The 24,015-nt window shown below is 37.3% G+C and overlaps 1 protein-coding gene across 17 annotated transcripts in view; it reads left to right on the plus strand.

Annotated features, from left to right (window-relative positions):
• Rgs6 (regulator of G protein signaling 6) overlaps nt 1–24,015 on the plus strand; it is a 596,709-nt gene that overhangs the window by 18,202 nt on the left and 554,492 nt on the right. For 16 of the 17 annotated variants that reach the window (XM_004837270.4, XM_087195071.1, XM_013067441.3 and 13 more), the window contains one exon: nt 6,954–7,057. In XM_004837270.4, the coding sequence (XP_004837327.1) occupies nt 6,974–7,057 (84 nt within the window). In that variant the 5' untranslated portion in view covers nt 6,954–6,973. Of the gene's footprint in view, nt 1–6,740; nt 6,799–6,953; nt 7,058–24,015 lie in introns of those variants that run through there. The other variant, XM_087195070.1, reaches the window with a different exon arrangement.

Here is a 24,015-nt window from a genome sequence, read left to right on the forward strand (position 1 = left end):
GGCAAATTACCTGTGTTCTTGAGTCTCAATTTTCTCATCTGTAGAGTGGGACTAATGCCCTCCACCTATTGTAGTTGCTCATTGGGCTGCCCAGGTGATTCCAATGAGCAAGCAAAGCTGAGAACCACTGATACAGTGTGGTTAGTATTTGTTCCATCTTACAGGTGAATAAACCAAGGTTCAGAGGGACTAAATATGCTGCTCATGATGACATAGGCCTTAAATGACATAGCCAGAATTGATAGCCAGTTTGTTGACTGTAGGATCCTGGCTTCATCCAATACATTGAGTTTCTGCCTTTATACAAGGGAAGCTAAAGGAGGCCCACCTTGGTGGGTCTGTCCAACCAACATTAGACAACATGAGATGTGATGCAGGGATCAGGTGAATAGAATCAGGTCGGTGATTTCCAAACCTAGCTCGGCTTCCAAACCACCTGGGGAGCATTGAGACTGTAAATCTTCAGGGACTGCTGTAGGCCTTATTGGATCAGAATTTCTGGAGCACGGGAACCAGAAATTTGTATATCTATATTCTTCCTCAGTTTATTCTGAGGCTGCTAGTCTGGTTCTGGTCCTTGGACTTACTTTTGGGAAGCATTTGAATTCCAATTGAAGTCCTAAAATGATCAGGTGATTTTATCCCAGTCAAACACTATGTGCCTGGCAGTGCCGCCAAAATTGGTCTTCAGGGCTTGAATGCTAATGACTTCTTTTAAGATCTTTGGTGCACTATGTGAAACAGACACTTGATCTGTCGTTGGGCATTTGAACTTTGAGTATATAGGAAATGTCAGATCGGCAGACTCTGCTATAACAGAAAGAGTTATTTGTTTTTTAGAGCTGTTGTTCTTGCTTCTTTTCCCTGGAGGTTTCTGCCTACTCAGTCAGATTAGAGCTATATAAACAAGCTTGTACTACTGAGCTAGCACACATCTTGTGAATTTTTTTTCTGGAGTGCTTAACATTGCAGATGTCAAAAAAAAATCCATTGGTTTTAATGAGCTGAGGCAAACAATATGAATTTGATATAATATGGAGAGGAAATACAACAGAAATTCTTGATAGCATAAATATTCAGACTATATTACAGTCAGAGTTTGATTACCTCTCCTACATGACATTTTCCTGGATAGGGTTTTAGGGTTGGGCACTAAGAATGGCAGGACTGATGTTTAAGGCTTTTAGCTGCATGTGATGATGATTTTTGTGACATTGTAGTGTAATTGTAGTTGTCTTCCTCTTGGATCTGCATCAGGATCATTGGAAGAGGTTGTTGTATTGCTAAAGGTTCCCTTTCAGATGGCCAGAGTCAGAATATCCATGTGGTAGGGGATCAGCTTCTCCTAGATTCTAATGCAGGTGGTCTGGGAATTTCACTCCACCAAACACTGCCCTAGAACAAGATAGCAATCGGTTTCTACAGTCATCTTGTGCTAGGGTATTTCCATGACTTATTTCATTCCCTCTTCATAAGCAGCCTTGCACAGAGAAGCTTCTTATCTTCCACATGAAGAGCTACAAGTTTGGGGAGGGAGAATCAATTACCGTAGGCCAGTGGTGGTGAACCTATGACCCCTGTACTGCAGCAGGGTGTTTGTATCATTGAAAGCTCTAAAGAGTTTGTCGTCACTGCCATAGGTTATACCACCAGCTTATTGAAGTCAGCGGTGGAGATGTGATTCCTGGTCTGACTTCAAAGCCCATTCCTTTTCCATGTCATTCACGGTCTTTCCTTCTTGCTCAGCTCAGCACTTTTTCTGATGGACCCTAGGACTTGCTCTAGAGGGGCTGATATTATCAAGAAAACAGCAAGCATTGTACAAGTACAGTGAGAGCTTCAAGTAAATTACAGGCACAGTCTTGACTCTCAAAAGACTTGCTAATCAGTTTGTGTCATATTCAATTGTTCTGTTATTCACAGGGTCTCTCTCCCCTTACTTTCTACCTTTCCTACCTAGTCTTTTTTAGGTAGATTGCTTTTGAATTCCAGAGGGGGATTCCTGAGTTTAGGACTGAACCCTACTAATAAACTCTGAGGAAAATCTTCACTTGTGATTCCATGTATGGGTCTTGGACTGTTGTGTAGTTTACATGATGTTATCCTGCTGAATGTTGAAAAGTCCCTGGAACCTAGCAGGGAGCAGTGGTGTATCTTGGTGTGTGACAGTTAAGCTCAACTGTCCACCTGACTAGATTAAGAGACTCCTGGAAATGTCATTGGATCGTGGGGGTGTTACACTTATCAGTGGGTTAATCTACTGATGTTCATAGCTGAATGTGCTTTTAGGAGGTAGGGCCCAGTTGGAGGAGGTAGGTGACCAGGGGTGTGCCTTTGAAGGGTATATCTCTCCCTGGTGTTCTTCACCTGTGTTCTGCTTCCTGGCTGCTGTGAACTAAGCATTTCTGCTCCATCATGCCCTTCTGCCAAGATGTTTCTGATTGGAGCCAATGAGCCATGGACTGAAACCTTTGAAACTGTGAGCCAAATAAACCTCTCCTCTTTTAAATTGTAGGTTATTATTTTTGTTCTGACAAAGGGAAAACTGACTAATATATGGTGGAATCTTATCAGTTCCATCATTCATTCAAAATATTTGGGTGCCTACTTTGTGTCAAGTTCTGTTTTAGGTGCCAGGAATAGAACCCCACTGAGAAACCACCTGCCCATGCAGATCTTTCTGGAACAGAAAATCCCTGACCATAAGCATGCTGCATATCCTGAATGCAGGCCTATGTGAATGCTTGTCATCTCACTCTCAGCGCTTGGGCCATTTCTTATGTAACTTCTTTGAGATCAGATCATTTTTTGTCCTCTTAGGCATCTAGCATAGTGCTGAGCCACTTCTGAAGCTTCAAATGTCCATACTTGATTGTGTGCTATCCCCTAGGCTAGCATGTCACACACTGTCTTCCCCAGGTCCTGGTCCTCCTTCTGCTCCCATCTCAGTTGTGCCCTCCTCCTGCTCTGGACCATTAGAATTGAGCACCTTCATATTTCAATTTCCCTTCTATGGTTGGATCTGCCACCCCCCCTGAGCTCTGAACATCTTAAGGAAGCTTCTATGTCCTTGTCTGCAATCCGTAGGCCCAAGAACACAGTATATTTGCCCAAAGAATACAGGTCGAATCCCTGGAACCTAATGGTGAGCAATGGTGTGACATGAATTGCTTTATGCAGAGGGGTGCTAAGTCAGGGGCATGCTCTGCCTCCGCACTTTGGTGATTCTTTGAGAAGTTCAGCATGACCATTGTCATGGATGGAGGAAGTGGGCTAGATTTAGGCTGTGATGATGAAAGAAAAATGGCATGGAATGTTCTGGCCAGCAGTATCTTTGAAGGAAAGTTAGAAATTTGAAGTTCTGTGGTTCTAGCTCAAAGCCAGAAGAACTCTAAGGAGGCTGGTTTTTACTGCTAATGTCCAATTGAGGTCCAGAGAAACTGTGGCTTGATGCGCCTTCCCAGATAATTAGTTGCAGAGCAGGGAGAGTCTGACCTTCCAATTCAGAGGGCTCTTCTACTATTCTGGGACTGTCATTTATGACAGATAGAGAAACAAAGGAACAGAGAAGTGAAGTAACCTGCTCCAGATCCCAGAGTTGTTCAGTGTTAGAGCCTGAATTCAGATGTGGATCTGTCTGACAATGGAGGTCAGCTTGTAAGCACCAAGTTGCATCGTCTCTTCTTGGACTGTGAAAGGCAGGTTCTTAGAACATTTTTACTTTTCTTTTACCAACTGTGAGGCATTATAGAAAAATAACATTATTAGAATGAATTCTTTCCACTGAAGTACAGTTATGTTTTCAGAAAAATATTTATATTCTTCAAATATTATAATCAAAGTCCCTGGATTATTTACTATGAGTATATATACATAGTATATATGTAAAAGGGTTTCTGTTTTTCTCTACCATTAGATTTTTAAAAACTCTTGTTTGTTTCTGTTGTGCTTCATGTGAAAGAAATATTTTACAGCATACTGTAATGAATGAAAATCCGGTTCTCTAATTTCATGAGTCCTAGCATTATAATCAGTTAATTTAATTAAGAAATTCTAACCTACACATGTTTCGCGTTCAGTTCTTGCTAACATTTGTTGACATATCAGCTAGAAGGTAACTATATTACTGTCTTAGAAGCGATTCTTTCTAGACACAGAAAGATTAAATGACTTGTCTGAGTTTCAAAATGAGTTGATAGAGGAACCCAAAATAGAAGCTTTTCTAGTGAATACTAGACTCACCAAAATTCTTAACATAGACTATCTGCATTCACTTAGCAGTTTACAGTCCAGCCCTGGAACATCAGCCTGTTTTAACTCACAGAAAAGCTTCTGTTGGTGGGAGGGGATGGCTGGGGAAAGACAAGAACAGGGCTGAGACATTTGCTTCTAGGTCATTTCCAACCTTGCCATTATCGCACAGTTTTCTAGGTGGAAGGGAATATGCTCATTCAAGTGAAAGTGCTTATTTTAAAATAAAGCAATGGAAACCCAAAGGGCTCTGTTACACAGATAAATGAGCGTACCTAAATAGACTCAATTTTTGTTTTTCATGCCCTGTCATATTCTGTATTAAGGCAGTAGGCAACTAAAAAACTGTGAAATGAAACTGTGTCATTCATTTAACTTTAAAAGCCACTGATTAGAATAATAATCAGTATTTCCATGTAGTACTCTATTCATAGAATACTGATACAACACAGAGAGGAAGTAATAGAATGATTCTCTTTATCTCTTCATGTAATCTGATTTTAAAAATACATTCTAATTCATAAATGATGAAAGCCAGCAGATCATTCAAATAGGATATTTTGAACAATTATATTCTTAGCATAAATTACAAATTCCTGTCTCTTCCTCAACTTCCAACCAAAATTTGTTTTTTATGGAATGACTTCTGTACCAACTTATTTTATTATAGAATTTTTCCTGAGTTTTAAATTTTGAATTGAATGGCCTTTTTGGTTAAGTATGATATTTATAAAAGTTTCTTTGATGAAGAGCCCATAAATGTCTTGCACATAACATAGCCAGGCTGTTAGATTAGTGATAACATTTGTAAAGGACTTTTATGGTTTTATAGCATACTTTCTCATTCAGCTTATTTGACCCTTACCTGTGTGCTACTCTGTAGAATTCATATTTTACTGAGGAGAGTAAATGTGGAGCAAGGTGTCTTGGCATGGATCTGAGCATGTAGCACATGTTCAGTATGTCCATTTGAAAGGGAAATTATAAAAGAGAACCTGATGGGTTATTTAACTTGCTCAAGGTCACACAAAAATTATAATGTGACACCAAGAATTGAACTTGCCTTGTTACTCAGAAATTCTATCTGCCTGTCATTATCTCCCTGTTACCTTTTCAGGCTTTAAAAAGGCCAAATTGAATACATTCATTTTTTTAAAAATTGAGATGAAACTGTCCTAAGATAAAATTAGTGATTTTTAAGTGTATAATTCAGTGGCCTCTAGCACATTCACAATATTCTACTACCATGACTTGTGTCTAGTTCCAAAATATTTTCATCATTCCTGAAGATCGCCTATCTGTGAAGCAGTGATCTCTTTCCCCCTACCCCTAACTGCTGGCAACTACCAATCTGTTTTCTGTCTTTATATATTTTATATATATATATTTATATATATATATTTTTCTGTCTTTATATATATATTATCCTATTGTGGATATTTCTTTTTTTTCTTTTTGGTACCGGAGATCGAACACAGGACCTTGTGGTTGTGAGGCAGGCAGTGGCACCACTGAGCTAAATCCCCGGCCCTATTATGGATATTTCAAATAAATAGACTCATAATGTATGGCTTTTTCCACATAACTCATTCACTTAGCAGGTTTTTAAGGTTCATTCACAAAAGATACATCAGAACATCATTCCTTTTTATAGACAAATAATATTCCACTGTATGGACATTGATGTTTTGTTTATCCATTCATCCATTGTTGGGTATCTAGGTTGTTTCTACCTTTGGGCTATTAATAATGCTGTTATGAACATTCAAGTACAAGTACTTGTTTTCATTTTGGGGGAGTATATATGTAAAAATAGAATTGCTAGATAATTGTGTGTTTAACTTTTTGAAGAACCACTAAACTGTGTTTCATGTTGACCATTTTACATTCTTTTTTTTGGTACCAGGGATTGAACTCAGGACCTTGCGCTTGTGAGGCAGTTGGCAGAACCACTGAGCTAAATCCCTGGCCCGGCCATTTTACATTTTTAACAGCAGTGTTTAAGGGTTCTCATTTCCCTATGTCCTTGCCAACACTTGTTATATGAATTTTTATTTTAATGGATATTAAGTAGTATTTGGTTGTGATCTTGATTTGAATTTCTGTAAATAAGTACTCATGTTTTTAAGACATAGAATTCATCAGAAAATGAGCTTTGGTAAGACAAAAATCAACATCAAAATGATTGACTTCATCTGTCTTCAAGAAGATATTTCAAATTGGCCTATATTCAGTCAGGCATGATGGCCCATGTTTGTAATCCCAGCTTCTTGGGCAGCTAAGGTAGGAGGATCACAATTTGAGGCCAACCCTGTCTCAAGATAAAATTTTCAAAAAAGGGGCTGGAGATGTAGCTCATCATTCTCTAGGTTACATCCCTAGTAACCTCCCCCTCAACGTCTATATATCTGATATATATCTATATATATATTTTTAATTTTTTTAAATTTTTTTAAAATTTATTTTATTTTATTTTTTTTCACTTTTAGGGTACACATCAGACTGAAAGTAAAGAACTTTGGGATTAGAAAGAACATAATATGAATAGTAAGGCCACAATTATCCATTTACTTTCAAAAAATCTTTTTAAGTTTATGAGTATCATGTTTTGTTTACATGGCACCTACCATAATATGCTTAGTTCTTTGCATTAATAATGTAATACATTTGTACCTTGATGGTCTCTTCATTTACTTTTGCAGTGTGAAAGAAGACACTCAGGATGGCTCAGGGATCCGGGGATCAACGAGCAGTGGGAACTGCTGACCCAGAGGAGAGTTCTCCCAATATGATTGTCTACTGCAAAGTAAGATATCTGGTCAGATGCCAGACAAGCTGCCTCTGTGTGGGCTTGTGTCCTGGGGAAGGGTTAACAGATGGTTGACAAGACAAATGTTTTCTGCCCAGATTGCCTTGATTGACAAATGAGTATTTTCTTCTCACATCCTCTGATTATCTAAACTTAACATTCAAGGAAGTTATCATATTTGAAAACTTTTAAACCCAAAGGTTGCCTGAGCAATGCAGGTAGAGATATATTCTTCAATATAAAGGCCTTTATGGTATAAAGTAAGATTTATAAACTGAAAGTTCTTTGAACTCCTAGTGTGTATGAGATATGGACTAAATGCTAGAGACACTGAGGTATGTCTCTATTAGATGCTTACAGTTGGTAGGAAACATAAGAGGTACACAAATATCTGTAGTAGGGTCTAAGTGTTAGTTTCCAAAACAGAGACATAAGTGGAGTGTTATTTAATCTTAGAGGACGAGGTGAATTCTCCTACCTTTGAAGGTCAGGATGGGCTTGTGGAGGAGTGGTCTTTGGACCTGGTTTTAAAGAATGTGTAGAATTGCTCTGTAGGAAAGCAAACAGAAGGGAAATTTCAGGTAATGTGAACTGTTCACCAAAGGCACAGAGCTGGAGAATGTAAGCAGCAGCCAGAACTTTTTGGTTTGGCCATAAGACAAATTGCAAAGAGTAAATAGGTATAAGATTTTGGGGAGAACCAGATTTTAGAGCGTAGAGTTATAGGCAGTTCAAGCATGAAAAATACGTGTGCTAAGAGCTGTCAAATCAGTATCTCTTGGGATTGGAAGTCTTGCCCCAGTATGCTAAATGGGTTGTTATCAAGATAGGGTGGGGAGGATATTTCTGTTTTGTGAAAAAGGTAAGGAAGACACCAGTCTAGCCACAGCACTGCCCTTCAGAATTGAGAGGGACTGATGAGACGAAAACTGACTGAATATGGAGTTTAGGAGGCAAGTAGAAGATCAAAAATGACTAAATGTTTGTCCATGGGTGCTAGAAAGACATCTGTATTATTAATTCAAATATGACACTTTAGAAGGAGGACACATTTAAAGGGAAAAATATGGCACAAATTTATTCTTGTACATGTTGAATTTGAGGAAATAATTGCTTCACATATTGGTGAAAATTTAACCTAATGGTGTCACATATTAATAAGGAAGTGATTTAAAGTTTATTCATTTTAATAAAAATTTAAGTTGTTTTTTGGGTTCTATGCATTTTGGAACTCATTTTTTGATCTAAATTAGTCATATGGACAGTGTTAAAATACATATTCCTGGATGAATGTAATACAGTGAATTTTTCTATTTTCTTCATGAAAATAGAATTCTGAAATTATTTGAGTATAAAATTTCACAATTCTTTGCTATCTTAGAGATAATCTCTAAATGAGATGCTTATTAAATTATATTAAAGGAAAAATAGATTAATGGAGCCAAGCAATCAGTAAAGCATAAATAATAACAGAAATATATTTATTCATCATTACCTTCTTCACCCCAAGCTGGGAAATCCTATGCCAGGCTAGCAGAAACAAGGGCTTTGGAGTCAGGCTTGGGCTAAAATTCTAACCATACAACATCCTAGCAGTGTGATCCCAAGTTATTTATTTAACTTTTAGGAACTCAATCTTTTTAACTATAAAAAGAAAAAAAAGCCCAGGGGGAAGGTTATTGTAAAGGTCCATTTAGATAAAGTGCATGAGGCATCTTATATCTCACTTGGCCTACAATGTGGTCCATAATGAAATAGTTCCTTGTATCTTTAAATCTTACAGAGAAAGTGACATTTGAAGAAGAAAAAAACTGTAAGATGTATTAATGTTGATGCTGTTAATAAGTCAGCCAAAGTACATTTATACATGAGTTACTTTGTTGAGCACAAGAAAACAATATACATATTTTTAGATGATTCAGGGAGTTACAAATCCACAGATTATTAAAGATTAATAGGAAATATAAAGGTCATGCAATCCAAACACCTTTCTATTAGAATGTTTGGTATGATGTTGAAAGGAAAACACTTTCTTCATACAGTTTGTGAGAACTTGATTTTTATTTTTTGGATGGTAGCAGGTACCTCTTTTTTTTTGGTTTAATTTAGAAACAAACTTGTCAACTGCTGTAATTGTTTAGAGAGATTACCATAATATATAACTTGCTTCCTAGTGACACATTTGTGTAGAGGTTATGTATATTTATGTTATTGGCTATATTAATTGCTATAAAAACAGTTAGCTGAATATGTTCAATTTATTAAAAGAAAGAATATACACTGATTATAGGTAGGTCCATATCTGGGAAGCATTTGAAATCTAATCAAACTATGGTTATATTTGAACTGTGGGATAGTCACACATTTTCTTGCTTCCTGTTTGTCTATGACCAAGAATTTACCTGCTGTAGGATGTCACCCTCAAAGTATAAGCAAAGAGCAAATCTTGAAAACAAGGGCAATTCAAAGCATTTTCTATGGACAGCCTTTTGTGTGATCATTTATTCAAGGTTGTAGACAAAAAACCAAACCTTGGCTTGGATATCTACAACTAAAATTTACATTTTAGAAAATTGTGCTTTTATTTTTATTGTATTTCTCTTGTCACAGACATTTTCAATGTGAAATATTTCTTTGGGCTGCATTGTATTGATTCAGATACTAACATTTAGAAAGCTAGATCTAGAAAAATGGAGCATCTGCATAAACTTCTGAGTAATAAGTGGGATGATTATGTTCATAATGTTGTGACTTTTGTATTTCTTATTTTCACTTGGCACATAATAATTGTACAGATGTATGAGATACAATGTGATGTTTTTCTATGTGTATACATTGTGGGATCATCAAATCAATAATTAGCATATCTTTCATGTCAAATATGTATTATTTATTTGTGGTAAAACATTCAAAATCCTCGCTTCTAGCTCTTTTGAAATATACAAGACATTATTATTAACTTTTGTTGTTTTGACTTTGAAATGCCAGTCAGGATGGCAACCTGAGGTATGAGTAATGATGGATGGGTTTTGCAATGCCATACCTTTCAGAACACTCCTCATTTCTTTTCGTGTTTTAATGTCATTAACTGTGAGAAGCTGTACTTTCCTGAGGCATGATTTATTTATTGACTTGAACAGACTCTCTAATTTAGTTTTTCATCCTTCATTTTGGATCAGAGGTATGTATGAAAAATGTGTTGGTCACATTAAAGATCTATTTAAAAGAAAATCTTAATTATTCATTGAGACACCCAGCCCTCTTTACCTTTTTTATATTCCTGGATCCCAATGATCCCAGGACATTGACTTGCCCAATGTAGTGATGATTTCTAGCTGTGTATCATATCATTTAGGGATGCTTCATAAAAATACCTCAAAGGACCTCCCTCCCCCAAACAGGTCTGGAAAGAATCCTAGGAATCTAAGTTGGAGTTTTCAGGAGAATTTGGCACCCTACTAAGTTTGAAAAGCACCTGTTTGGTGTCTTTCAGTGTTCGGGTATAGTTTGTGTTGCAGAGTCATGGGAAGGTTGGTGTTTTGAATTGGATTTTTATTTCATAATTATTTGTATCTCTCTCAAGATGTATAACAATGAAGTTCTTGTCATAGTATTAGAGTATTGGTAACTTTGTCTTGTAGATTTTTCTAGTCAACACCCTTGTGTTATAGATGAAAAGCTAAAAGTATGGAGAGGATAAGTAACTTGCTTAAAGTTCCCCATGAATTTCCCAGTGAGCCTGGTTACCCCAGTCAGTGTCCTTCCTAGCAGCCACTGATTCTACCACAGTATTAGCCACAAACTACTATTACCACATTGTTGGAATTCAGCACCCAATGACTGAGTTAAATAACTGCAAATACCATGCAGTTGATCTTTTGGCTTTCATGCTTATCCTTAAGGATGTGACATAGGTTAACTTCTTATATTTGTCATGCTAAAGTTTCATTCTACTCACTATGCTCTTGTTTTTCAGGTAAAGATTTCTAAAATATTTACTTTTTCTACAACTAGGATTTTTAAAAAAGAGTAGGTTGTGTTCTGATTTTGTTTGATTTTCTTTGAGTATTGCTAACAATGTCTTTAGACAAATTTCCACTGGACTGGTAATTTGATTTGATAGAACTCTGGGCTCTTAGGTGGTGGGTATGCAATGAAAATTATAGCCAAACAGAAGATGCCAAAACAGGGAGCTGTGGGCTCTGGGTAGCTGGTCCTCGCTTTGGTTCTTGCTGCTTTGGTTCTGTGAATGGGGAACTTTTATCTTCTTTAATCTGTTTAATGTTTTCTCTTTTTCCCTCCTTTCTTTCCCTCCTCCTTCCTAATTATGAAATACTTTTAGCAGAAGAAGCATTCAGTAAGTTAGGAAGAAGAATAAAATAATGAACTGTGTTTCTACCACTAGCTTAATAAATAAAACATTATTTCAGCTTGATTTTGGTTTTTTTGGGAGAGTGAGGAAATAATGTGCAAATACCTTTCTGTAGTGATTTCAGAGTTTCATTATGTAAATTTTTAGTGTTTCAGAAGTTAATGCCTGATATTGAAATAGTGCTGTGACTATATGCATATTTAAAGGTCTTTGGAATCTTTCAGGAAATATTTTAGATAGTCAGATAACCTAAATTGAATTGAGGTTAAACCAAATCTGTAGTCAGGCATCAAAAGAAAAAAAAATTTAATTGTAATAATTTGACACTCAACAGTAAATGTTAGATATCTTCTTTGTAGTAACTTACTTCTTTAGCTTGGTATTAACATGACATTTGTGCAAATAATTTGCAGTAGTAATTGTATGTTATATAACTATCAGGAAATGTATTTAAAGCAACACTGTATATTGTCAGTAATACATAATGTTATGGGTGAATTCGAAGTTTAGAGGAAGAAGAAGAAAATTAACATTTTTGTATGTCAAAGGGTAGCTACACAGCTTTGTATCTGATGGCTTCCCTAACCAGCTAGTTTCTAGTTAACTCTTTTGCTGCTGAAACTTGAATCTAGCCTTTGTGTTGCTGTGATACCACAAGGTCACTTGCTCTAATGATTGAGGACCCTTGAAATTCTAGGAAGAAGCTAGTTTGGGCATAAGTATTTCTGGAAAGTAAATGTAGTGCTATTTTAGTTCCACAGGCAGTGGTGTGCAGCAAAAAGGGAAAATGTAGCCTGAAGAGGCAGGGCTATGGAGGAAGATAGAGGATGTTCTTGTGAAATTCATAGAAGTAAGTGGTAGAAGCCAGCACAATTAAGAGTCTGGGAACCCAGAAGCCCTGGTGACCGAGGCATGATGAGTATTAAAAACCATTTAACCAGCATGGATTGTCTTTTGTGTATCAAATACTGTTAGATGCTAGGAATGCAAGGAGGAAGGCTAAGTCCTCAGTGGGCCAATAAGCCAACTGGGGAGGGATAGTACCTAGATAATTTCAGTGTTGGTAGAGACAAGCTGAGGAGTCTAGGAGAAAGTAGAAGGTCAGGCCGTCCATACTAGGAGTGAGGTGATGATGTCATAGAAGATGTCCAGGGGATTTGGCACTTGCTTTTATTCTTGAAAGATAAATAGGATTTAAACTGGTGGAGAAGGGGAGAAAAAGTGTAGGAGGCAGAAGGGCTAGCACATGCAAAAGGGCAGAGTTGTAATGTTGTATACCGAGTATTGGAAACTTTAAGTGTTAATTTTCATGAATCTAGGGTTCTGTGAAGAATGGTTGAGAAATAAAACTGGGTAGGTAGATTAGGATCGGACCATGAAAGACCTAATACATCATGCCATGGACTTTTGACATTGTACTGGTATCTTCCCTTTCTGCCTCCATATCCTCCAGATGCTGTTTTTTTGTTCTGAAAGGCTAAGTCATATGGATGGCATTTACAGGGCTCCTGTGAGCCCTGGTTTCCAGTTAAGTGGTTTCCAGTTAAGTGGTCAATAGAAGTCTGGAGAGAAATGGGAGGTAACTAGAATAGCCAAGTCAGGGTTCTGACTTTCTTTGGCTGTCTCTCTGCAAAGTCTTTCACTGGCTTTATCCTTTCACTGAAGGTCATTGATCCTCTCAAGGCAGACTTCTCTCTTCTAGGTCTTGATATCTTTCCTTTTCCTCTACTCATCCTTGGGCCTTGTGGTGGTTCAGTTTGTATCAGCTTATAACAAATTACCTCAAAACTCAGTGGCTTAAACAGAACACTTATTGTATGTATTAGTCAGCTTTTCATTGCTGTGACCAAAATACATGGCACAAACAACTTAAAGGAGAAAATTTATTTTGGCTCACAGTTTCAGAGTCCATAGTTGGCAGTCTGACTCCAAGGTAGAAATAACATGGCAGAATAGCATGACAGAGTAAAGCTGCTCACCACATAGCAGCTAGGAAGCAGAGTAAAAGGGAAGAGCCAAAGAAGAAGAGCTAGGAACAGAATATACTCTTCAAAGTAATGTACCCAGCTACCTGCCTCATTCAATTAGGCCTCACCTCCCAATGGGCCGATTTAACTATAAACTCATCAATCCATTGTTGAATTTAGTGCTTCATGATCTAATCACCTTTCTAGGGCTCACCTCTGAACATTTCTGCATTGAGAACTGAGTCCTCAATATATGAGTATTTTGTTGACACTTCATATGTAAGCCATAACATTATCTTATAGTTTCTGTGAGTTAGCAATACAGGTTCAGATTAGTTAGCTTTTCTAGATTAGTATTTCTCAAAAGGCTGTAATCAAGATGTTGGCTGGTATCATGGTTTCATGTGAAGTTTCTACTTCCAAGCTCACTCAGGAGGGTGTCGGCTGGATTCAGTTCCTTAAATGCTATTGCAGTGGTGACCTCAGTTTTACACTGCTGCACATAGAGGCCACTCTCTGTTCCTTGCCACGTGTGTCTCTTCATAGAGTAGCTTGCTTCGTAAGAGTGAGCAAGTGAGTAGAGGTCAAGAAGGAATGTGGGTAACAGGAGTCTCAGCCTTTTATAACCAGTCTCAGACATGATGGCCCATATCTTTTGTTAGGAATGAATCACTAAGTCCATTCCTCACCCAAGAGAAGGAGTTAACAAAAGAGCATGAAAACCAGGATTCATTGAAATCCAGGAAATGATTGTGGGCCATAGTGGAATGTATTTACTATCCACTACACAAGAGTTTCTGAATGTTCCTTTGTGGTCCCTTTGTACCCTAGTACTTCTTTGTATTTGGTCATTTTAGAAATGAATCTTCCTTGAATTGTTCTGTCCTATGGTGTGCCACCTGTTTAGTGATAACACTCAATACATGCAGGATTATTCCACAAGCAAAGGGAAAGCATTGAGACTCTGTCTTTCTTCCTAAGGAAAATTCTCCATGACAGGATGTGAAGCAGAGAAATTATATGTTCAATGTGTAAAATGGACTTTGGAGCAGGGAAGTCAATGTGGAGGCTCAGAGTATGGTCAATGTGGATGGTGTTCAATGTGGAAGGAGGATAATAGAGTGGTAGAACTGTAGTTTGGAAATTTTACAGGAATTTGGGTGAGGATAAACCATGTCCACACCAGTGGCAGTGGATGAGGGGGTATGTCTCAGAGATGTTTATGAAGTAGAAAAAATAGGATTTAGAGACTGATAAGATGTAGAGAGGATTTGAAGGTAAGTAGGAGGAATGACAAGGGATGTTTTCACTAGGTTATTCTAGGGAGAACTTAGAAAATCTCCTGGGAGAAAGTTTTGAACCAAAAACCTAGATTGCCTAGCTCTCTCCTCCCTGTAATATAGATGAATTAAGAGTATCATGGAAAGAATATGTATCTGGACCAAAATAATCTGGGTATATATTCCGGCTGCACCATCAGCTCATAGTTGGCTATACATAAAATGTTTCTACTTTTTTAAAAATTCAGTTCTTTCATTTTCAAAATGAGAGTTTAGTTAGGCTGCACAATCTCAAAAATATTCTTCAGTTCTAACATTCTAGGGCATTTATAATAAAGAAGAAAGAAAGTTGCATGATGTTATCTATTTATTCTTTCACAGCCTCCTTTGTTTTCTTTACAAAGTTAACCCAGACAAAACTTTAAAAATAGGTAAGTCAAATGTTTAAAACAAGTGCTTTTTTGGGTCTTCAACATTTAGGACTATGTTATTTCATTCTACTTTTTTTAAAAAAACATTAAATAAGATTCCCACAGACTAACTTCAGAGAGTGAGGTAACTAATTTAATTGTCCAAATTTTATTTTAAGATTCCTTTCATTTCATTTTTTTGACTATGTTTTTTTTTTCTTACTGCCCTAGGAAAAAACTTACTGCTTTTCTTTTTCTCCTAGGACTAGACTTGCTGGAAGAATAGCTTTCTATCATATTATCTTGGTTGGCAGGAGACAGGCATGTCAGCAAGTCCCAGACCAGTGATATCGGTGTCTACAGATGAAAGGGATGGTATTTTTAGTATGGGAAATAGCTCAGTGTGGTTTAATATGATGTGTTTCTATGAGTATAACTTTCTAATTTGAAAAGCCTTTGGTGTGTTTAAGACTTCATTTCATCTTTCCATTTTTTCCCCCTCATTTCATTTCAAAGTGTCTAGGAGTTTGCATTTTGGCAGACAGTTTATTTTGCCATTGACACTCTTGCGCAGTATCCTTAAGCTATAGAGAGCTTGAATGGCCATAAATTCCCTACTGGCATGAGTTTGAACAAGTAAAATTAAATGCTAATATAAAACTGTGAAAAGGAAAATAAACAAGTTTTAAAATCATGGGAGATGTAAAGATTGTTTTTAAGGATTCTGTTAGCTTGCTAATACAAATCAAAACAGAAGATGGGCAAATCTTTTGATTAGCCTTCTCAATTCTCAAAAATATCTTAGTGAAGGAATGGAAAATATATGAAAAGATAAGCATCTGGACATATACCCATCCCAAAAGAATATTGGTAGATTCATGGTAAATAATATCTAAAATTTGGAACTAAATCAAATATCCATTGAGAGAGAACTAGTTAAGCAACTATAGAGGGATAGGATTCCATTTAGAATGATGCCACAGTTAGTTTGCTGGGTTCTTGTTGTAGACCTAATAATTGCCTAATAATTGCCTAATAATTGCCAGATGGCAACTGACATTCTAGGATATGGTCAGGGTAAACATTCTTTATTTTAAAAAAAGACATTATCATTTTTAAATAAAATTTTGTTTTATTTTATAAATATGATGGTTATGTAGATTTGCTTAGAAATTATCCTTTCCATTGCTCTTTATTATTTTCTGGGATCACTTTTATTTTGACTGGAGAACTATGTAATTTCTTTTTAGTGCAGATCTACAGAAGATATAGTCTCATTTTTTTGTCTAAAATGTCTACGTTTTATCTTCATTTTTGAATGGTAGTTTTTCTAGATATAGAATTCTAGACTGTCAGCTATTTCTTTCTGTGCTTTGATAACTCATTTTCTTTTAGCTTCCATTATTTCTATAGGGAAGTTGATTGTAAGTTTTATTACTGTTTTTGTGAATATAATCTATTTTTTCCTTTGGCTGCTTTTAAGATTTCTTACACTTTGGTTTTAGCGGTGTTGCTATGAATTATGTTTTTCTTTATTAATTATTTTCCCCACATCTTATAGAACTTCTTATTCGATTGGTGCTTGAAAATTTCTCAGCCATTAACTCTTTAAATATTGTTTATTCTTTTTTTTTCTTTTTTTCTTTCTTCTTGGGACTCTGTTACCATTTTGTGACAATTCTCTTCTGGTTTTCAGATGTTTCTTATGCTCTTTGTCACTTAATTCATTAAAAATTTTAGTCATGATTATTTTAAAGTCATATCTGATACTTCTAAATATTTGCTATTTCTTAGACTATTTCTTTTATCCCTTATTTTATTCTGTATTTCTAGTTATTTTTATTAAGTTCTGGACAATGTCTGTACAACTAACATTGGAGATAGTTTATTAAAATATCAGTTAATACAAAAAAATCAGTTAATAAAAAAGGGAAGATTACTTTAATCATATATTATTTGTAGCTGATCTTTAGTTGCTAGTACTAGTATATTTCTAGATAACTTCTACTCTTTGTAAGATGTCTTCTAGTTCCAATCAAAAAGCTCACTGAGTCTCCTTTCCTTGGTGGACTCTGGTCTCCACATTTTTGTTTCTTCAGCTGCTTAGGACTACGAAAGTCTCTGTTTAGTTTTCCAGTTATGCCTTTTGGTTAAGGAATTGGCAGTGCCTTTGAGAGGAAAAGCTAGCTGCAATTACTGGGCTTCCTTCTTAGCTTTCTTGTTTCAGGTCATGGCCTCACAAATTCTTACTTCCTTGGTAACTCTCCATGGCCCTCAGAAATATTTAGCAAAATATTTTCAGCCATTCTAATTGTTCTCACCAGGAGAGTTGTTCTCAAATATTAGCCATTGCCAGAAGCAGAGCCCCAGAACATTGGCTTTGAAAGAAGATGAACCTGTTTCTTATAGCCCAAGTGTGATCTTAAAAGATTTTAGAAAGACATTTCCTGCATGTTTTATTGGTGGTAGTAATAGAGATGAAGAAAAGTAAGAGAAACTTTCCATATATTTAGGAAGTAGAATTGATCTGTGATTAATTTTAGATGGAGAATGAAAGATGGGTTAAAGGCTAATGGCCAGTATTTGAGTCTGGATGGCTTATGGTGCCTGTTACTAGGGTAGCTAGCAGGAGTAGGATGACACTGAGGCACAGTGTCATAATGTCATAGTAACAGAATGACATGTATTCACTTCAACCTAGTTCTGTAAAACTCTGCAAAGGGGGAATAGATCTAGGAAAACAAGTTTAATAGGAAATGGACCTGAAAAGACACTTTATCTGGAAGACATCTTACATGGCTGCAGAGAACTCTTTCATCTAGAAAAGTCAGGAAGTAGCTTATATTTATCTGGCAGTATGACATTTCTGCACATTTTTTATTAGTTTCCTGGGTTGCCATAACAAATCACAAATTGACTCAAAACAATGGAAATTTATTTGCACAGCTCTGGAGGCTACAAGTTTGAGGTCAAGGTACTGTCAGGTCCATTCTTCCTCTGAAGTTTCTAGATAAGAACTCTTCCCTGCCTCTTTCTACCTTTTTACAGCTGGTAGAAATCCTTGGTGTTCCTTGGCTTGCAGGATCTTTCCTAGTTCTCATCTCTCCCTCTTGAGCCTATGTCTACCTTTGTGTCTTTACCGAAGCTTCTTACAACACCAGTCATTGCATTTAGCCCCTACCTCCCTAAATCCAGTATGACCTCATCTTGATAAAGATCCCCTTGCCAAATAAGATCTCATACGCAGGTACCAGAGGTTAGGACATCAATATACCTTTTTGGGGAATACAGTTCAACCCACAATGATATGCACCTATTTCCGCTTGAAGCTTAGTGCTCTTTGCAAAAATTGAATAAATAAATAGTGTATTTATTGAACTTTTGGTGTGGTAAAACACTATGTGGAAAATGAAAAGTAGCATAGAACACAACCCTTGCCCTAGGCAACCTTACCAGTCTAATTGAGGAGACCAAGAGTGGTACAGGATTATGGAAAAAAATGAACACTTATGGACCACTCACCTTGTACCAGATACAGTGGTGGGTGCTGTAACATTGACTTGTGAAACAAGAATAGCTTGTTAGGTAGGTTGTGTGTCTCTACATGATAGATGAAGAAACTGAGGGTCAGGAGAAAATTACTGGTATTAAGTAGTGGTATTAGAATTTGAACCTAGGTTTACTTTATTCTATTGCCTGCAATTTTGGGGGAAGAAATTGGATTTTGTGGAAAACAATCTTAAAGATGTTTGTATTTAATTATTAATTAAAATGTTGATGTGGCTAAAGCAGCTTACAAGAGAAGAAATCTGATGAGAAATGCATCTGTAACAAAAAGTAGGATTTGACCTAGTAGCAAAGAACTAAGAAATGATTCCAGGTAAAGGAAGCTGTATGAGCAAAGGTGTGGTATATTCATGATACAGTATATTTTATGATATAAACGGTTCTTGATTTATGATGGGACAAGTCAAGGAGCATCTGTCTTTTATTTTTTATTTTTTGTACTGGGGAACGAACTTAGGACCTCGTGCTTGCCAGGCAGGCACTGTGCTGCTGAGCTGAATTCCCGGCCCAAGGAGCATCTGTCTTGATGGGTATTGATCTGTATTGGTGTTATGTGAACCCCATTGTAAGTGGAAAATATTATAAATTGAAAACTTGCTACATCCAACTTACCAGTGAACATCCTAGCTTAGCAACACAACACAGTGTAGTATCATATGTTTCTTCTCATGATTAGGTGGCTGACTGGGCTCCTTGCTGCTGCTCAGCATCGTGAGAGTATTGTACTCCACATGAGAAATTATCAGAATTCAAAATACAACCTACAGCTTCTACTGAATGGATTTCTATTTTGCACCATAGAACAGATGAAAAATCCTACATCAAATCATTGTTAAGTTGGGGACTGTCTCTACTACATGCAGAAGATATATGTAACACCATTATGACCTCATGATTCATATAAGTATCCCGAAGCAAGAAAACATACACATTTTTAGCTTTTAAACTCATATGGTAAGATATTGAAAAAGCTAAGCTTTCTGCCAACTGATTTTTCTTTCTCTTCCTTTAAAACAGTTATTTTCCATTTTAAAAGTAGTAATTCAATTTCAAAAGAAAGCATAAAGTAGTGAAAAAAACCTCATATATTCTAACCAAACAAATATGACTAAAGTTAACATTTTGGTCCGTGTATCCATAATATGTATTAGCCTAGTAATCATCATATATATACCTTTTATGCTTTCTTTTCATCTTCATCCTTAGCACTAATCTCTGCTATACTATGTCGTCATCATCATCATAGTTTTTTTAAAGATTACATAATACTCTGCTAAGTGGCTCATATGCCATAATTCAATTACTTAGTTTCTCTTTTGTTATTAATAGCAAATTTTAGAGTTCTTAGATTAAAAGGCATGATCTTTGCAATGATGCCTAGTCTTTATTGTTTTCTAGAAATTTAGTATTGTTTTCTACATGCATAGCCGGGGCTTCCCAGGGTTTTGATAAAAGTTCTGTGCCATGGAAATACAGAAAGCAGGTGAAGGGATTCCTAACAGTTGGGAACAGTGTCTTCCTTACTCTTGACCTCTAAACCACATCCCCATCCTAGTGTCTGGCTAACTTTGCTGCAGCACCATCCTTATCTGGAGAGCTTCGCTGGTGCCAGGATATTCAGAGATTTTCAACTTGGAACTTTTCCAAGTCATGTGCTATTTTATCCTCTATTTGTTTTTCTTAAGCAACTAACTAAATAAGAATAACATTTCAACCTCTTTCCACTCCCCATAGCGTTTTTTCCTGCCCGTTCCACCTCTGCCTAAAATTTAACCATGGGGTTGCTTCTTATATTTTAAAGCTAAATACAAAAGCACAGTTCTGAGAGGCAGCCAATTTCTGCAGCCAAGTTTGAAGAATAAAACTTTAAAACAGCTCTTCTGTCACATACTTGAGAGGGGAGGCAAGCTTTGCTATAAATAAAGCCACATTCCATTTCCATCTCATCCCTTGCAGTCCTCTTGGGTAATGCTTTTTTGTATATGACTACAGTGTTCTCTAACTGCCCACTCTCCCCTGTCAACCTTCCATTTGATACTTCATTTTATTTCAATGTTCAGTCATTTTGAGGTTTGGGACCCTGCATGAAAGAGGGGTAGAACTTTCCTCTCTTCCTTCAGGATTAGGTGTAGTGAGATCTGGTGACTGATTTACTAGAAACTGCTTTCTCTTATCTGTAACATTTTCAGCAGCTGAGCAGATTAGTTACTTATTGCTGCTGTAACAAATGGTCACAAACAAAACAAATTTGTTCCCTTATAGTTGTGAAGATCAGAAGTCTAAAATGATTGGGCAGTGCTGCATGCCTTCTGGAATTCTGAAGGGCAGAGCTAGTTCCTTCCCTTTCCAGCTTCTGGTGGCTGACTGGATCCCCAACACATGACTGCATGTTATTCCCACCTTTAGACACCGTGTGCCTAGAATCACATCTCCCCTGACTCCATCCCTCCTGCCTCCCTCCTGTGGAACCCCTGTGATTGCATGGAGCCCTCCTGCCTACCTCAGGATTGCCTTCCCACCTCAAAATCCTCAACTTAATCACATCTGCAAAATCTCTTTCGCCTTAAAAGGTAACATTTTCAGAGATTTCAAGGATTAGGATGTGGACATCTTCGGAGGGCCTTTATTCTACCCACTACACTGTTTTCGGAAAAGAAAGGAAAATAATTTTGGCATGTTTTCTCTTTTTCATATCTAGGGAGGGAGTATACTGACATTTTGGTTTTCCTTCCTGTATTTGTCATGGCAGATATGCAGCAAACTATGTCTGATATGTCTGTTTGTATCAGTTTAAGTCAACTAGAAAGCAGAGAAGAGAAGAATTTCAGAGATTAGCAGTGATGATGGGAGGGAGTCTTAAATAAAGACCTTATTCCATGGTCACTGGGTATCCAGGTGAGGCCTCACTCAAATCAGCCCAAGCCAAGAGAAGAAATGACCAAGCCAATGCTTTCACAATGAATAAAGGAAAATTTCATTTACTGTACATCATTCATTATGGCTTCCTTATGTGACTGCCACTAATTATTTTATATTTTAAAATATACAAAATTATGATACTAAGAAATATACTTCATAAACAGCTTTCTAATGGCTGGGTAGCCAATACAGCAGACTTTCCTTTTTTTTTGCAAACAGTGAGAAAGTGAGAGAGTGTTGATAGCATGCCCTTCTCTTAGCTTGAGAGGCATGTGCCAAGCGGCTTATTGACTCTGGAGTGTGGCCAACAAAACATGCATGCACAAGTGATAGTGAAACTGTTAACAGAGAGCATGACCTTGGATGCTAACATGCCTCAAGGCAAGTGAACCCCTTTGGGGAGCTAGTCAAGGAAACAGATGATAAAACCTAACTGTCAGGGAGCAAGTGGGGAGTGAGTTTTTCCTTCCTGAAGGAAGTTATTAATATCGTTAACCTCACTATACTGCTGGGACGGGGAGGTCAGTAGTGAGAAAAGAAATCTGTGGCCAATGACAGGTTACAACCTCAGGACAGCTGTCAGCCTCCTACCTGCCTGTCCCCAGGACAGTTCATATCTCTCAAGCTCAGGATGGCTCTTATATTTTGAAGTGATTGCAGAAAAAACGGGAAGCAGTATTTTGTGACATGTGAGAATCGCATGCAATTCAAATTTCATTGTTCATATATCAAATCCTATTGAAACACAGCCACACCATTTGTTTATGAATTATCTATAACTTTTCCTGAGCTATCAAGGAAGGGTTGAGCAATTGTGACAGAGACTGTCCAGACGATGAGCAAAGCCTAAAATATTTACTAACTGGCTTTTTAAAGAGAAGTTTGCAGTCCCTGCTTTAGGGGATTTGGAAGAGAATGAAAAAGCATCTGCAAACATCCTTGTTGGGATAATATTTCCACTGGTTCTATGTTACATGACCCAGTGATTCCACATAGCATGCCAGGGACCCATGGAGAGGTTAGCTGGGGAATAGGTATACAAGATAAGTTAGAAATCAGCATGCATTCCTATGTTATACACAAGCCCCACCATTTACCCCTTGAAGAATATGTTTTCCTTATTGAGGGGTCGCAGACTATTCACTAGTATATTATTGATAAGATTTTTGTTTGCTTTTTAAATTTAAAAAAAAGCATATTGAGCTACTGGAAGTGTTGGGCTATGTGTTCTGAGATGTCCCAGGAGGACATGCCACCTGCCGACTAGTTGACATTTCAGATGCAGTGTCCAAACAGCTCTCGTTTTGGCGGGATCCATGTGGATCCATGTTGTGCCAGACATCAGGCTGGTGCTGTGGGCACAGGACTTGTTCATGCTGACAGCACTGTCACATGATCATCACTCTGTCTGCTCTGAGGAGGAAGAAAGGGCCTGCAGGGAAGACTGTGCCTGGGGCTGCCCTGCAGGTGTGAAGCCAGGGCAGCTGCACAGTCTGTCTCTTCTTCTCAGACTGTGCTCCTTTCACAAGGCCTGGAGGGAAGCAAACAACTAGCTGGGGAACTGCTTGTTTTAGGTTTTTTCTCTGGGACAGCAGAGCCATCCCAACCTCATAAGCAAGATGCTCTGATCACAGAGTTAAGAGCATTCAGTAGTATATTGACTTATATTTTATAGTCCTTCTAGCACTCCCTATCCTTCATACAGTCAGCCCTCCATATCTGCAAGTTCTGTATCTCTGAAAAAAAACTATTCAGAAAAAAGATTTTATCTGTCTTGAACATGGACATGGACTTTTTTCCTTGTCATTATTTCCCAAACGATATATATGACAACTATCACAACAATTTACATAGCGTTTACATTGTATTGGATATTATAGGTAATCCAGAGATTATTTAAAATATATGGGAGGTTGTATAGAGGTTATATTCAAAAATGATGGTTATATATAGGAGACTCGAGCATCTAGGCTTTTGCGTTTTGAGAGTCCTGGAAACAGTCCCCTGTGGATACTAATGGACAATTTTGTTATGTTCATGAAAGTTCCAGGAAATATAGAAGGGAGATATTAACTATTACTGCTTTGTAAATGACCATGGCTTGGACTGGTTAAGAGACTGGGCTAGGGCCAATCAGCTTTTAGCAGCAGAGCCAGACTTTCTGACCTGGGGTCCAGTGCTCTGCACTTTACTTCCCATGGCTTCTCTATGAAGCACACCAACAGAGCTGGGTCACTCAACCCATCTTAGCAGAGGACTGTGCTATAGTCTGGGAATTCTGGTGCTTAAATTTCTCCTCAGTGTTAGTCACCACTGACGTAAAAGATCAACTTTACACTATAGGCATTTTTTGGTATTATTTTAAAATTGTGACTATGTTGAATACAGTGTAGTGTGGAATCTCTGGATCTTCCATATCACCACATCTGTTGCTGGAATG

Source organism: Heterocephalus glaber, unplaced genomic scaffold, assembly GCF_053883595.1.
Source record: "Heterocephalus glaber isolate CG9 unplaced genomic scaffold, H.glaber_assembly_v1.0 deba00001608, whole genome shotgun sequence".
Classification (NCBI taxonomy): Eukaryota; Metazoa; Chordata; class Mammalia; order Rodentia; family Bathyergidae; genus Heterocephalus; species Heterocephalus glaber.